Consider the following 13,107-nt stretch of genomic DNA (forward strand, 5'->3'; position numbering starts at 1 on the left):
TGGCAAAGATTCCTGCCACCACCCTCCCCACCCATTTCCCTCCTTGATCCCTCAGTTTGTCGCCCACTGCTCCAACCCCCATATGTACCCTATTTGGACTCCCTCCCATGTTGCCCCCACTGACCAACCTCCTCCTTCCCCCCAGATCTCCCACAGCCAGGAGGACTGTCTGTCCTTCAAAATTCACCAGTACTTTAATGTGGGGCTTATCCAGCCTGGATCAGTCAAGGTGTACTCGTATTACAACCTGGGTGAGCAGCCAACCTAGGGTCTGGGGTCTGGGGGTCCCAGAGATCAGTGAGTTGGGGTCTGGGGTCCCAGGGATATATGATTTGGGGGCCTGTGGGTCCCAGGATTGGGGACCTGGCATCTCCAGGTTTGAGGGACTGGACTTGGGAATCTGAGCCCCCCAGCTGTGGTCTCTGGGGTCCTAGCTCTCTGACCCCTCCCCACCACCTCTGCCCACAGATGAGAGTTGCACCCGGTTCTACCACCCAGAGAAGGAGGACGGAATGCTGAGCAAGCTCTGCCAAAAGGACATGTGCCGTTGTGCTGAGGGTGGGTGCACAGGAGCCAGGAAGGGGTGAACCATGCCCACCAGATCCCCCACCTCCATTGGGGTGACCCAAGGGGCCCCTAAAGCCCACACCCAGTGGACACTAAGAGGGATGGCCCTGGGGCTGGCCACACCCATGGGTGGTGGTCCCTGGACAAGAAGTGGGACTCAGACTACGTCCCCCACTCACCGGCTCTGCAGAGAGCTGCTTCATGCACCATGAGGATGAGAAGGTCACCCTGGACGACCGGCTGGACAAGGCCTGTGAGCCAGGAGTGGACTATGGTGAGTGCAAGGTGCAGGACACATGCGTGTGTGATGGTGTGTGAGCAACAGTGTGCCTGGCTGTGCTTGTGTGTCAGACTGTGTGACAGCAGGTGTGGTCATGGTTGTGTGTGTGACTGGCTGTGAGTGGCCATGGCTGTGTGTGGCTGTGCGTGCTGTAGCTGTGGGTGACTGGTGTGTTTGGGGGTGTGAATGTGTTGCCATGGGCCATGATTGCATGGGGAACCATGGTTATGAGTGAGCTGGGTATATGCAAATGTGTGAGAGAAGGGGGTTGTGAGTGGTTGTGGTTGTGTGCCTGGGTATGTGTGTGACTGTGAGGTTGTAGTTATGGGTAGCCATGATTGTGCCAGACAGTGGTTGTGGGTGACAGTGGATGTGAGTAGCTGTTGTGTATCTGACTATAGTTATGGGCAGCTGTAATTATGTTCTTGGCTATGTGTGTGACTGTGAGGTTATAGTTGTGCATAGCCACGGTTGTGTGAGATTGTGGATAAGAGTAGCTGTAGTAACGCATATGGCTGTAGTTGTGGGCAGCTTTACTTTTGTGTATGGTTGTGTGTGTGGCTGTGAGATTGTAGTTGTGCATAGCCATGTTTATATGAGACAGGGGTTGTGGGTTACAGTGGATGTGAATAGTTGTCATTGTGTATATGACTGTAGTTGCGGGCGGTTGTAACTGAGTGCCTGGTTGTGTGTGTGACTGAGACTGTAGTTGGGCATAGCCATGGTTGTATGACACTGGCTGTGGGTGACTGGATATGAGTAGTTGTTAGGCGTATGACTGTACTTGTTGGTAGCTGTAATTGTGTGCTTATGGCTGTGAGTGTGAGAAGGTGGTTGTATGACTGTATATGGCTGTGTGTGTTACTGGGGGGACTGTAGCATGACTGGCTGTGATCCTGCATGTATCTACCTGGGGGGAGCCATATGCCCAGGTATGCTTGCAGGTGAGGGTGCCCCAGGGGTCAGCCCTGCCCCGGACCCACACTGTCCTCCTTCCCCCCACAGTGTACAAGACCAAGCTTCTCAAGAAGGAGCTGTCGGATGACTTTGATGATTACATAATGGTCATTGAGCAGATCATCAAATCAGGTCAGTCCTGTGCTCTGTCTTCTGTCTTTCTGCCTCCCCCTCCCCGATTTTCCTCCTTCCCACCAGCTCAGTTTCCCTCTCCGTCCCCTCCAGGCTCTGATGAGGTGCAGGTTGGACAGCAGCGCAGGTTCATCAGCCACATCAAGTGCAGAGAAGCCCTGAAGCTGGAGGAGAAGAAACGCTACCTCATATGGGGCATCTCCTCTGACCTGTGGGGAGAGAAACCCAAGTGAGTGCCGGCCCTGTGCATGCATGTGGTAGCCCCCTCCTGCCCTCCCCCTGCCCCCTCCTGACCTGCCGTCCCTTCCCCCAGCATCAGCTACATCATCGGGAAGGACACCTGGGTGGAGCTGTGGCCTGAGGCCGACGAATGCCAAGATGAGGAGAACCAGAAACAGTGCCAGGACCTGGCCAACTTCACCGAGAACTTGGTCGTCTTTGGCTGCCCCAACTGAGCCCCCCATCATCGTCCCCCCAATAAAGCTTCAGTTATTTTTCACACCTCTCCCAAAGTCTGGGGGTCTTTGAGAGAGGGAAAGAGGCAGCTGGGGATCACACTCACCTGCAGCTCAGCTCCATCCTACCTGAACTGCGCTTGAGGCCCACTTCAGTCTCTCCTGTCATTCACCTGCAAGTTTGCTGGCTTCCTCACCCAAAGAGCATGTGCCTGCCTCACTGCACCTAGCCTGAAGTGCACCTGCAGCTTCCCCTGCATCTCACCTGTGCCTCAGCTCCATCCTTCCCTGAATTCTCATCTGTGTCCTCACCAGCAGCTCACTGCCCCTTCACCTGAGTTCTCACCTACTTGCCTACCTGCCTCCTTACTGCATCCTAATCTGAATTCTTACCAGTATTCTCACCTGAAGCTTTACCTGCTCTCTCACCTGCACCCTAGACTGTATCCTCTTGCATTTTTTTGCATCCTCACCTGGCCCCCAACCTACATCTTTAACTGTAAACTTAGCTGTATCTTTACCAACATTTTTACCTGTGTTCTCACCTGTCTTTCCATCTGCATCCTCACTTGTATTTTGTCTGCATCCTCATCTGTGTCCACACCTGCATTTTTGCCTACATCCTTCTCTGGATCTCTTCCTGTCTTCTTACCAGCATCCTTACCTACACTCTCACCTACATATTTACCTGCCTTATCACCAGCACCTTCCCCTGCATCTTTACCTGTGTCTTCACCAGCATCATAACCCTACAGCCCTTGTCTGCCTTCACCTTCATCCTCGCCTGCCTCCTTACTGCCTCCTCACCTGTTCTCATCTTCATCTCATTTACCACTTATCTACAGCTCTCACTCCATTTCCTATCTCACCTGCATTCCATTCACCCTCCTCTAGGCTCGCCCCACCCTCCCGGTCACCTCTTCCTAGATGGGCCTGTGAGACTCAATGCTTCTGTAGGATCCTGTGGGGCATCTGTGCTCGGGAGGGGGCGGTAAGAGGCAGGCAAGATGATATTTCCTGCTGGAGGCCCAAGTGAGCAAGCGAGGGGAAGGCATGAGTCAGCAGTCGAAGAGGGAGTGCGGAGGCTGTTGCGGTCACAGCATCAACATAACTGCGTGGGGAGCGGTGGCAGCCACAGGCAAGGGGGGCCACTGGCTGCGACGGGGGACTGGGGCCCCACGTGCATCTTCTGCCTCCACGTCTAGTCCCTTGAGGACTGTTGAGGGTGAGATCCAAGCTCCTAGCTCTGGATCAGGTCATCCTGTGAAAACCCCCTGAGCCTAGAAGTCACTCCTGCACAGCCCCCTTCCCCTAAGACTGCCAGGTCCTGGAAACTCCCACCTCCCAAATCCAGGAATATGGGGGAAATAGAGTCACAGCCCACTCCCACTCCCTCTAGCCCCTGATTGCGAGGGTCCCCTGTCTAGGGGGAGACTCAATGAGACTCATCTCTCACGGGTGTCCCAGGTGACGTCTACCAGGCCCCCTGCCCTCCTCTACATCTATCATCTCATTGCTTTTCTTGCTTACCCCTTTCTCCTGCCCTGGGATTCATTTTCTTCATTTCTTTAACACACAGGGTGTTGTTTTGTTTGAGCACCTACGGTTCTAGGCTCTAAACAGCACAGACAGGATCTTATGAAACTTATGTTCTAAAGACAGCATGATGTTGATTTCAGACAGTAAGGATGTCCAAAAAAGAATGGAGAACAGGGTGATGTGAGAAATCTTGTCTGCAGTGGGGCCACCAGTAATGATCATTTAGATTGAAGGATGGTTCACATCATGTGTCAACTTAGTTGGGCTATGGTGACCAGTTGTTTGGTCAAACACCAGTCTAAATGTTGCTATGAAGGTCTTTTTTTAGATTCATGCCTGCAGTCAGTTGTCTTTAGAAGCAGATTCCCCTTGGTAATGTGGGTATGCCTCATGCAGTCAGTTGGAGGGCTGAAGGGAAAAAATTAAGTTTCCTGAGGAAGAAGGAATTCAAGATAGCAGCATAGAAATTCTGCCTGAGTTTCTAGCCTTCAGACTCAAGGCTGCAGCATCTTAACTGAACCTCCAGCCTACTGGCTTGTCCTACAGATTTTGTACTTGCCAAGCCACACGATTGCATGACCCTATTTCTTAAAATAAATAGCTGTGTGTCTGTGTCTGTGTCTCTCTATCTGTCTCTCAATAGAGTATATAGATAGATAGATAGATAGATAGATAGATAGATAGATAGATAGATAGATAGATAAGATAGACAGACAGACAGACAGATATGATGGATGGATGGGTGGGTGAATGGATGGATGGATGGATGGATGGATGGATTGATGGATGGATGGATGGATGGAGATATATTATTGGTTCTATTTCTCTGGTGAATCCTGCCTAATACAAGTGATCAGGGAAGGCTCCTGTGAGGAGGGGGCTTCTTGAGTCAAGACATAGATGACAGAGAGGAGCCAGTCATGGGGGATCTGAGAAAGACTGTTCCAGGCAGAGAGAACAGTAAATGCAAAGGCCCCAAGAGGCCAGAGGCAAAGTGAGCAAAATCATAAGGGCTTCAAGATAACAATGACCACTTGGTGTCTGTTCTAAGCTTAGGGAACAGCAAACATCATCTACTAAGGGCCAGGTAGTAAATATTTTGGACTTTGAGGGCCAAGAGGTAAAATCAAGGGTGTTATGAAGGAACTTATAAACAAGAAAGGAAATGTCTTGCCCTGCCGTGCCCTGTTCTCTTGAGATGGGCCATCCGGGGAGGTGGGCATGCTTTGTACCTGGCTTCTAGAGACATTCTCTGGATGAAGAGCGATTGATCTGAGGTTTGGAGGTCCAGGCAGGTGGAAGGGGTAAAGGATGACCCTTGAGGCCAGTTTCTCTGTATGGTCCTGTGATACCCAGAACCCAGCCAATGCCTCTCTCCCGAGGCCTAGCTGCATCACCTAGATTAGTTGGCCAGAGAAAAGAGGACATGCTGAGTCGCCAACCCCCAGAATGAGATTCACCCATTCAGTGCCCAGCAGTTACCAACAAAGGAGACTCCAACATGTACACGTAGGGGCCAGCAGAACCAGCATAAGCTGTGGACAATGATGGGGTTTTGGCTGCCAGCCAGAGAGGCGGGCACTGGGAGCAGAGTGGGGAACAGAGGGCAGAGGAGGACACCCTATCTGGGTCTCCAAAGCTCACTAAAGTGCCTCCTACTCCTGTGGCTGTACAGAACCAGAGGGCTGACCAGATTTGTCCCATGGCCATGATATGCTAACCCCTATAAGCCCAATGGGAAGCAATGGAACATTTGAAGCAGGGGAGAGATGAGAGCTGACTTAACGTGTTTAAAAAGCTGATACCAGAAATTCTGCTCCTAGGTATATACCCAAAAGAATTGAAACCTGGTAACCAGACAGATAAATGTGCACACATGGTCATAGTAGCATGATTCACAACAGCCAAAAGGTGTAAACAACTTAAATGTCCATCAACAAATCAATAGATAAGCAAAATGTAGTCCATCCATACAATAGAATATTATTCAGCCATAAAAAAGGAATGAAGCACTGACACACACTACAACATAGAGGAACCTTGAAAACGTTATACTCAGTGAAAGAGGCCAGACACAAAAGACCACATATTTCATGTTTCCATTTTTATGAAATATCCAGAACAGTTAAATCCATAGAGCAGGAAGGCAGACTCCTAGTTGCCAGGGGCTGGGGGACTTGGGAAATGGAGAGTGACTGCTTAATGACTATGGGGTTTCCTTTCAGGGCATTGAAAACATTTTGGAACTAGATAAGAGTTGCGCAACATTGTAAATGTACTAAATGAGTTGTTCACTTTAAAGTGGTTAGTTTTGATCAAAGGCTGGGTAGCTCAGTTGGTTAGAGCATGGTGCTAAAATGGTTAGTTTTTATGTTGGGTGAATTTCATCTCAATAAAATAAAATTTTAAAAAAATGAATAAATAAGTGAGCTCACACCTAGCTAGAAGGCAGAGAATGAATCATAAGGTGTCAAGAGGTACAGCAAGACATCCAGTTGGGAAGCTACTGCAACAGTCCAAGCAAGAAATGGTGGGTGGTTTACTGTCTTGGTCTGATTGGGCTGCTATAACAAGATACCCTAGACTGAGTGCCTCAGACAACAGGCATTCATTTCTCACAGTCTGGAGGCTGGAAGTCTGAGATCAAGGTGTCACCACACTCAGGTTCTGGTGAGGGCTCTCTTCCTGGTTTGCAGATGGTCACCTTCTTGCTGTGTCCTCACATGGCAGAGAGAAACATCTCTCTCATGTCTCATCTTGTAAAGGCACTAATCCCATCACTAGGGCCCCACCCTCATGACCTAACCACCTCCCAAAGGCTTCACCTGCAAATTCCATCACACTGGGGGATTACGGGTTAAACATATGAATTTGGAGGGGAACACAAACATTCAGTCCATAGTGCTTAGTTAGGGGTGCAGCAATGGGGATGGAAACAAGTGGCTGGATTTGAGGTCTGGTTTGGAGGTTGAATAGACAGGGCTTGCTGAAGGGTGGGATGTGGGGGACAAGACAGAGGGAGGAGTCCAGGATGACTCCCAGGCCTTGGGCTTAGCTAACTGGATGGGCATTGGTTCCACCCCCCTGACTGGGAGTTCCAATTAAAACTTGCATACACACCTACACACATGGGTGCACACACACATTTACACATGCATGCGTACACACTGGTGCACACTCACACACATGCACATGTGAACACGTGCCTGCACAAATATGCTTGCGTGTGTGCATGCACACGCATGCACACACCTACCTGTGCACACATGCATGCATGCTTCCACCTACACACACTTCCATGTACACACATGCATGCACATAGCATACACGTGCACACAGATATGCATGCATATGTACCCACACACGCATGCACAAGTATATACACAGAAACTGCTCTTGTATTTTCCACTGCTCTTATCACCGTCTAAAACACTATATATTATTTTCTTATTTATTCAGCTCATTTTCTTTTCACCCCACTAGAATAAGAGCCCCATAAGACCAGGCACTTTTGTCTCTTTTGTTCTCAGCTGTGCCCCCAAACCTAGAACAATGCCTGGGACACAGAAGATGCTCAAAATATATTTGGCGACTGAGCGAATGAAGCAGCCAGAAGGGAAAGCTGGGGCCTCCCCTCTCTGATCCCCACCTGAGTCACATCTTCAGATGCCCCTGGAAAGTGTGAGAGACTATGTGAGTGAGAGTGAGACAAGGCCGGGGCTGGGGGTGGGCGGACAGGAAGGAGAGGACGACGAATGGGGAAAGGGGAGGGGCTGAGCCCCAGCTTTAAAGGCAGCCCGGGGACCCACGGACGCCTGTCTGCAACGTGCAAAGCCCAGGAGCATTGGGCAATTGTGGTTTCCTCCAGGCACGCAGGACCCAGCCGTGCCAGCCCAGTCCCAGGCATCTTGGGGCCTCATCTGCTCAGGCATGGAGGACACAGTTGTGAGGCCCTCAGTGTTCGTGGTGGACGGACAGACAGACATCCCGTTCACGAGGCTGGGGCGCAGCCGCCGGAGACAGCCCTGCAGTGCCGCCCGGCTGGGCCTGGGCCTCCTGCTGCTGCTGCTGGCGGCCGGGCTGGCCGTCCAGGGCTGGTTCCTGCTGCAGCTGCACTGGCGCCTGGGGGAGATGGTCGCCCCTCTGCCGGTGAGTGGGGCCTGGGGTCATGTGGTGGGTGGGTCTCCTGTGTCACTGTGTGTCTCCCTGCATGTATGTGTAGGAAGAGGGGCAGACTAAGAGCAGCCCAGGGCAAATTAATTCACCTCTCTGAACCTCAGTTTCCTTATCTGTAAAATAGGCATGATAATAAGAGTACCCATCTCATGGGGAATAAAATACAATATTGCACATGTGCTGCCCAGTGGTGGCTGGCCCACAACAAGCATTCAGCCAATCAGAACCAACATTCTTTTCTTTTTTTTAATTAAGATATAATTGAAGGGCCGGCCCAGTGGTGCAGCAGTTAAGTGTGCACACTCTGCTTCGTCAGCCTGGGGTTCACAGATTCGGATCCCAGGCGCGCACGAACGCACCGCTTGTCAGGCCATGCTGTGGCGGCGTCCCATATAAAGTAGAGGAAGGTGGGCACGATGTTAGCCCAGGGCCAATCTTCCTCAGCAAAAAAAAAAAGAGGAGGATTGGAGTCGGATGTCAGCTCAGGGCTGATCTTCCTCACAAAAGAAAAAAAAAGATATAATTGACATATTACATTGTGTAAGTTTAAGGTGTACAATGTATGGACCTGATACATTTATATCGCCATTATATTGATACATTTATATTTGATACATTGCATGATCGCCATTGTAGCGTGAGCTAACACCTTTATGGCGTCAACATAATTATCATTTCTTCTGGTAGTGGGAATAAATAAAATCTAGTCTCTTAAAAAATCTACCATTTATAATACAATTTTGTTGTCTGTAACCCCTAGAACGGACATTCTGACACTGTTAATTATTATTAGCCATACCCTGATCACCCCAGTCGGGATTGTCACTAACCTACTTAGTCGATTCTGTGAGAATCTCTCTCTGCGTCACTTTTCATTTGGCCGTGGATGTGTCTGTCTTTCTGTCTGCCACATCTGTGGGTCTGTCTGTCCCATACCGTGGCCATGTGGTCTTGGCATTTTGTGTCCTGTGTTTTCAGGTCCCTTCTCCTTGTGACTGGATCTGATGGCCATGTGCACCTATCCACGTGCCCTCGTGGACCTGTGCTGCTGTCCATGTGCCCACAGGTCCACAGACTCGCCTATCTACAGCCCCTGTGTCGACATTTCTGGGTCTCTATGTTTGCAGACCTGCATGGATCCAGAAACCATGTGTCCACATAACCGCGTCCATGTGCGTCTTGTCAGTGTGTCGCATAAGCGTCCAAGTCTGCGTCGCTTGTCCGTATCCGTGTGTTGGTATTTATGTTCTCATGTACAGCTATCCGGATGTCCACGTATCTTTAATATCACTTAATAAACTCTCATATAATGCTTACCACATGCCAGGCACTGCAATACACTTTTCACGTATGAATTCACTGAATCCTAAGCAGGCACTATTTGTATGTCCATTTACAGAGGGGAAAACTGAGGCCCCCAGTGGTTACGAGGATGCTGGGCAGGGGTGGGGGATGTACACGTGGCCCTAGGTTCGTGTCTGAGGGTGGCGTCTGTGCCCATGGTCTGCGTGTGTCTCTCAGCCGTGAGTCTGAGTGGTGCCAGGGTGTGGGCCCCGCAGGTCCTCACCATGGGCTGCTCTGCATTTTCAGGACAGAGATGCAGGATCCTGGGAGCAGCTGATGCAAGGTTAGTCAGAATCCTGGTCCGCAGGGAGGGGGTGGGATGGTTCCCACGCTGCCCACACCCCCTCAGCCCATTGCCCAATGCGATTTGCACAACTAGCCCAAAACGCACAGGTGCCCCTCCCCCGAGCCTGAGAAGCAGAAGTTTGGGTCATTCCGGAAAGGGTGGGGTTGACACCAGAAGGTGGAATTGATGACCCCTCGGGAGGCTGGCCCTTACCCTCCGCTGCCTTCATCTCTGACCTCTGACCCTCTCTCCCCAGAGCGGAGGTCCCACCAGGCCAATCCAGCAGCACACCTCACAGGTGAGGGGGAGCCCGGGTCCTAGCACGGGGTGGGGGTCACATGTCCTGGGGAAACCAGACAGTTGCCCCAACACGTCAGAGTATCCATCCATTCGTTCAATATTTATTCACAGATTCCCCCAGAGTACAGGCACTGCCTAGGTCCATGTAGTTCTAATTTTGTTTATTGAATAAACCCTTATACAGTGCTTACTATGTGTCACGCACCATAATACCCTTTACACATATTAAATCCTTAGCAGGTACCATTCATAGCTCCAATTTACAGAGAGGGAAACTGAGGCACACAGAGGGTATAAGGCTGCTGGACCAGGGCGTGTCCTGCCTCCGGTCCTTGGTTCTGCCACTTATAAGTTTTGATGCTTTTGGTTAGTCACATAATTGCTCCACGTCTCAGTTTCTCTGCCTTCAAGAGGGAGACAAAATGATAATAAGCAAGTGACTTTGCCACTCCTTGTGCCTCAGTTTCCCCACCTGCAAAATGAGGATAAAGAGAATTAATACATAGAAAGCTCTCAAACAGCCCAACAGAGAGAGGGCGGGACACAGAGAGGGGTGGCAACAGGCCTAAGGGCGCACAGCAAGAGTGGGACGCGTGCTGACCGGTCCCCTTTGTCTCCCTCCCCAGGAGCCAACTCCAGCTTGACCGGCACAGGGGGCCCACTGCTGTGGGAGACGAAGCTGGGCCTGGCCTTCTTGAGGGGCCTCACCTACCGTGATGGCGCCCTGGTGATTGTCCGGGCTGGCTACTATTACATCTACTCCAAGGTGCAGTTGGGAAGTGTGGGCTGCTCACAGGTGCAGGGCAGCGGCCTGCCCATCACCCACGGCCTCTACAAGCGCACGCCCCGCTACCCCGAGGAGCTGGAACTGCTGGTCAGCCGGCAGTCACCCTGCGGACGAGCAACCAATGCCCGCGTCTGGTGGGACAGCAGTTTCCTGGGTGGAGTGGTGCATCTGGATGCCGGGGAGGAGGTGGTGGTCCGCGTGCTGGATGAGCGCCTGGTCCGACTCCGAGACGGCACCCGGTCCTACTTCGGGGCGTTCATGGTGTGAAGGCAGGAGTGATGGTGGACTGAACGGGGGTCTGACAGGCAGAGACCTCGGGGGGCACCTCAGGAGACAGAAAACCCAAAAAGCAGAGATTCTGAAGAGTGCTCCGGGGAACCCGAAACTCAGCAGGTGGAGAGCACAGTGGGCACCACCAGGGGCCAAGAACCCAGCCACCCTGAGGGGCTGAAGATCCTGCAAGCACCTTCTAGGACCAAACTAAACTGCAGACCCCACCGTGGGAAACACTGAAGACAAAGACCCAGAGACTGGAGGGTCTGGAGGCCCCCAAGTAGGGGGTAGAACTGATCTGCCTGATATTCAGGAAGAAGGGGTGAGGGGTGGGTATTTATACTTTTGATTCAGAAAAAAAGTGGGACTTGGGGGGTCCAGGGACTTGACCGAGAACAGGAAATTTATCACCCTCTCCACTCTCACATGAGTGGGCAGGGGGGAGATTTATCATCAGGACTCATCCATGTGGAGAGCCCAGCCCGGCCCCGCCCACAGTCATAGTCACATACTCAAGTCCCACTCACGAGCTTGTGGCCACACCTGGGCCAGCCACGAAAAGTTACACTCAGAGACACAGGCACAGGGAAGTGCCGCTAAGTGTTTAACAGCCAGCTTTCCCTGGAGGGGAGAGACTTCACAGAGTTTGCTGATATCCACAGTGTAACTATTCCCACAATGGCTGGTTTCTTGATACAATGTATCATCCACTCGCTGGCTGTATCCAGGCACTGCTAAGCACTCACATCCCAGTAGGGCACCACAGCGGTTTCAGCACCCAGGCCAGAGCCTGGTACACAGCAGGACCTTGGAAAATGTTTACAGAAAGAAAGAAGAGAGAGGGAGAGACAGAGGAAGGATGGAGGGAAGGAGGGAAGAAGGAAAGAAAGAAAGAAAATACATTCACACCTACAGCATCACAGAGAATCATTCAGCTCCACAATCTCAGACACTCTTTCACATGCACAGATTCATACATGCAAAGCATCAGTTGCTCTCACAACCACACACAAGTCAGACAGCATCGCAAACCCTCAGTCACAAGCACTGCATGACAACCACACATGACACAATGACACACAAGTCATCATCACAGCCTCAGTCACCCACGCAGTGTCACCCACATGTGACACACGGGTTTCGGTGCTCATCACGTCGGACTTCCATATGCCACGTCATGGTCAGACCCATCTCACACACACACGGTGTTACAATGACACACACAGACACACACAGCCTGAGGTTCCTCCCAGCCAAGGCAAACACATCCTGGGGTGAGGACCGGACTTTGTCCATAGCCCTGGGCCCCTTGACCACTGGTCTTGGAAATAAATGGCAAATGTTGCACTTGGGTCTGTCTAGTTCTTAGGGGAAGGGTGGCTTGTAGAAGTGGAAGGATAGATGGAATGACTCAAGGAGGTCACTTTACAGATGAGAAACCTGAACCCAGCCGGCCCAGCTCCATGCAGGAAGCTCAGGGGGAAACCAAAGACCTCACACCGGGGGTCTGCCTTCCTCTCAAATCCACAATTCCTGAGGAAGTAGAAGCTACATCCTGCCAGGCACCCTTATTGCAGAGTTCCGGGACACAGTAGCAGTCTACCCAGCCAGGTGGAAGCTTGGAGTAACTGGGAGCATGGGAAAAGTGTGTGGGGAGGGGCAGATAACGATATGCATACAAATCAGATGGTTTATGCAAATGAGGATGTGCCCCTGTGTGGCTGGAGGGACATCTTACCACCCAGGACCCTAGGATGAGGGTTCAGACCCCAGAGGTGAATGAGTTGTTATTGTTATTGTTGATAACGTTGTTGTCATTGTTTCCCGGTATAGGGTGGAAGGAAACAGGCTTTGCAATCAGATGGTCCTGGGTTCCAACCCCACTCTGCCACTTCCTGGCTGTGTGACCTTGAGCAAGTCCCATCACCTCCCAGTGCCTCAGTTTTCTCATCTGTAAAACGGGAGGTAACAATAGTCCTCGCCTCCTGGGTTTGTTGTGAAGATTAAATCA

The 13,107-nt window shown here is 51.3% G+C and overlaps 2 protein-coding genes across 2 annotated transcripts in view; both read left to right on the forward strand.

The window, feature by feature from the left end:
- The window catches only part of LOC131403573 (complement C3-like), a 44,966-nt gene extending 42,524 nt beyond the window's left edge, over positions 1-2,442 (forward strand). The window contains exons 36-41 of the mRNA XM_058537989.1: positions 146-251; positions 469-558; positions 758-841; positions 1,853-1,936; positions 2,030-2,165; positions 2,250-2,442. Coding sequence (XP_058393972.1) covers positions 146-251; positions 469-558; positions 758-841; positions 1,853-1,936; positions 2,030-2,165; positions 2,250-2,391 — 642 coding nt within the window. The 3' untranslated portion in view covers positions 2,392-2,442. The remainder of the gene's footprint in view (positions 1-145; positions 252-468; positions 559-757; positions 842-1,852; positions 1,937-2,029; positions 2,166-2,249) is intronic.
- A 5,315-nt stretch (positions 2,443-7,757) lies between these two features.
- On the forward strand, positions 7,758-12,443 carry TNFSF14 (TNF superfamily member 14). The gene is made up of 4 exons (XM_058538022.1): positions 7,758-8,079; positions 9,697-9,733; positions 9,993-10,034; positions 10,663-12,443. Exons 1-4 carry the CDS (start codon positions 7,861-7,863, stop codon positions 11,088-11,090), a joined length of 726 nt encoding a protein of 241 aa, XP_058394005.1. The 5' UTR covers positions 7,758-7,860; the 3' UTR covers positions 11,091-12,443.
- The last annotated feature ends 664 nt before the right edge of the window (positions 12,444-13,107 follow it).

This window comes from Diceros bicornis, unplaced genomic scaffold (assembly GCF_020826845.1).
Source record: "Diceros bicornis minor isolate mBicDic1 unplaced genomic scaffold, mDicBic1.mat.cur scaffold_73_ctg1, whole genome shotgun sequence".
Lineage (NCBI taxonomy): Eukaryota > Metazoa > Chordata > Mammalia > Perissodactyla > Rhinocerotidae > Diceros > Diceros bicornis.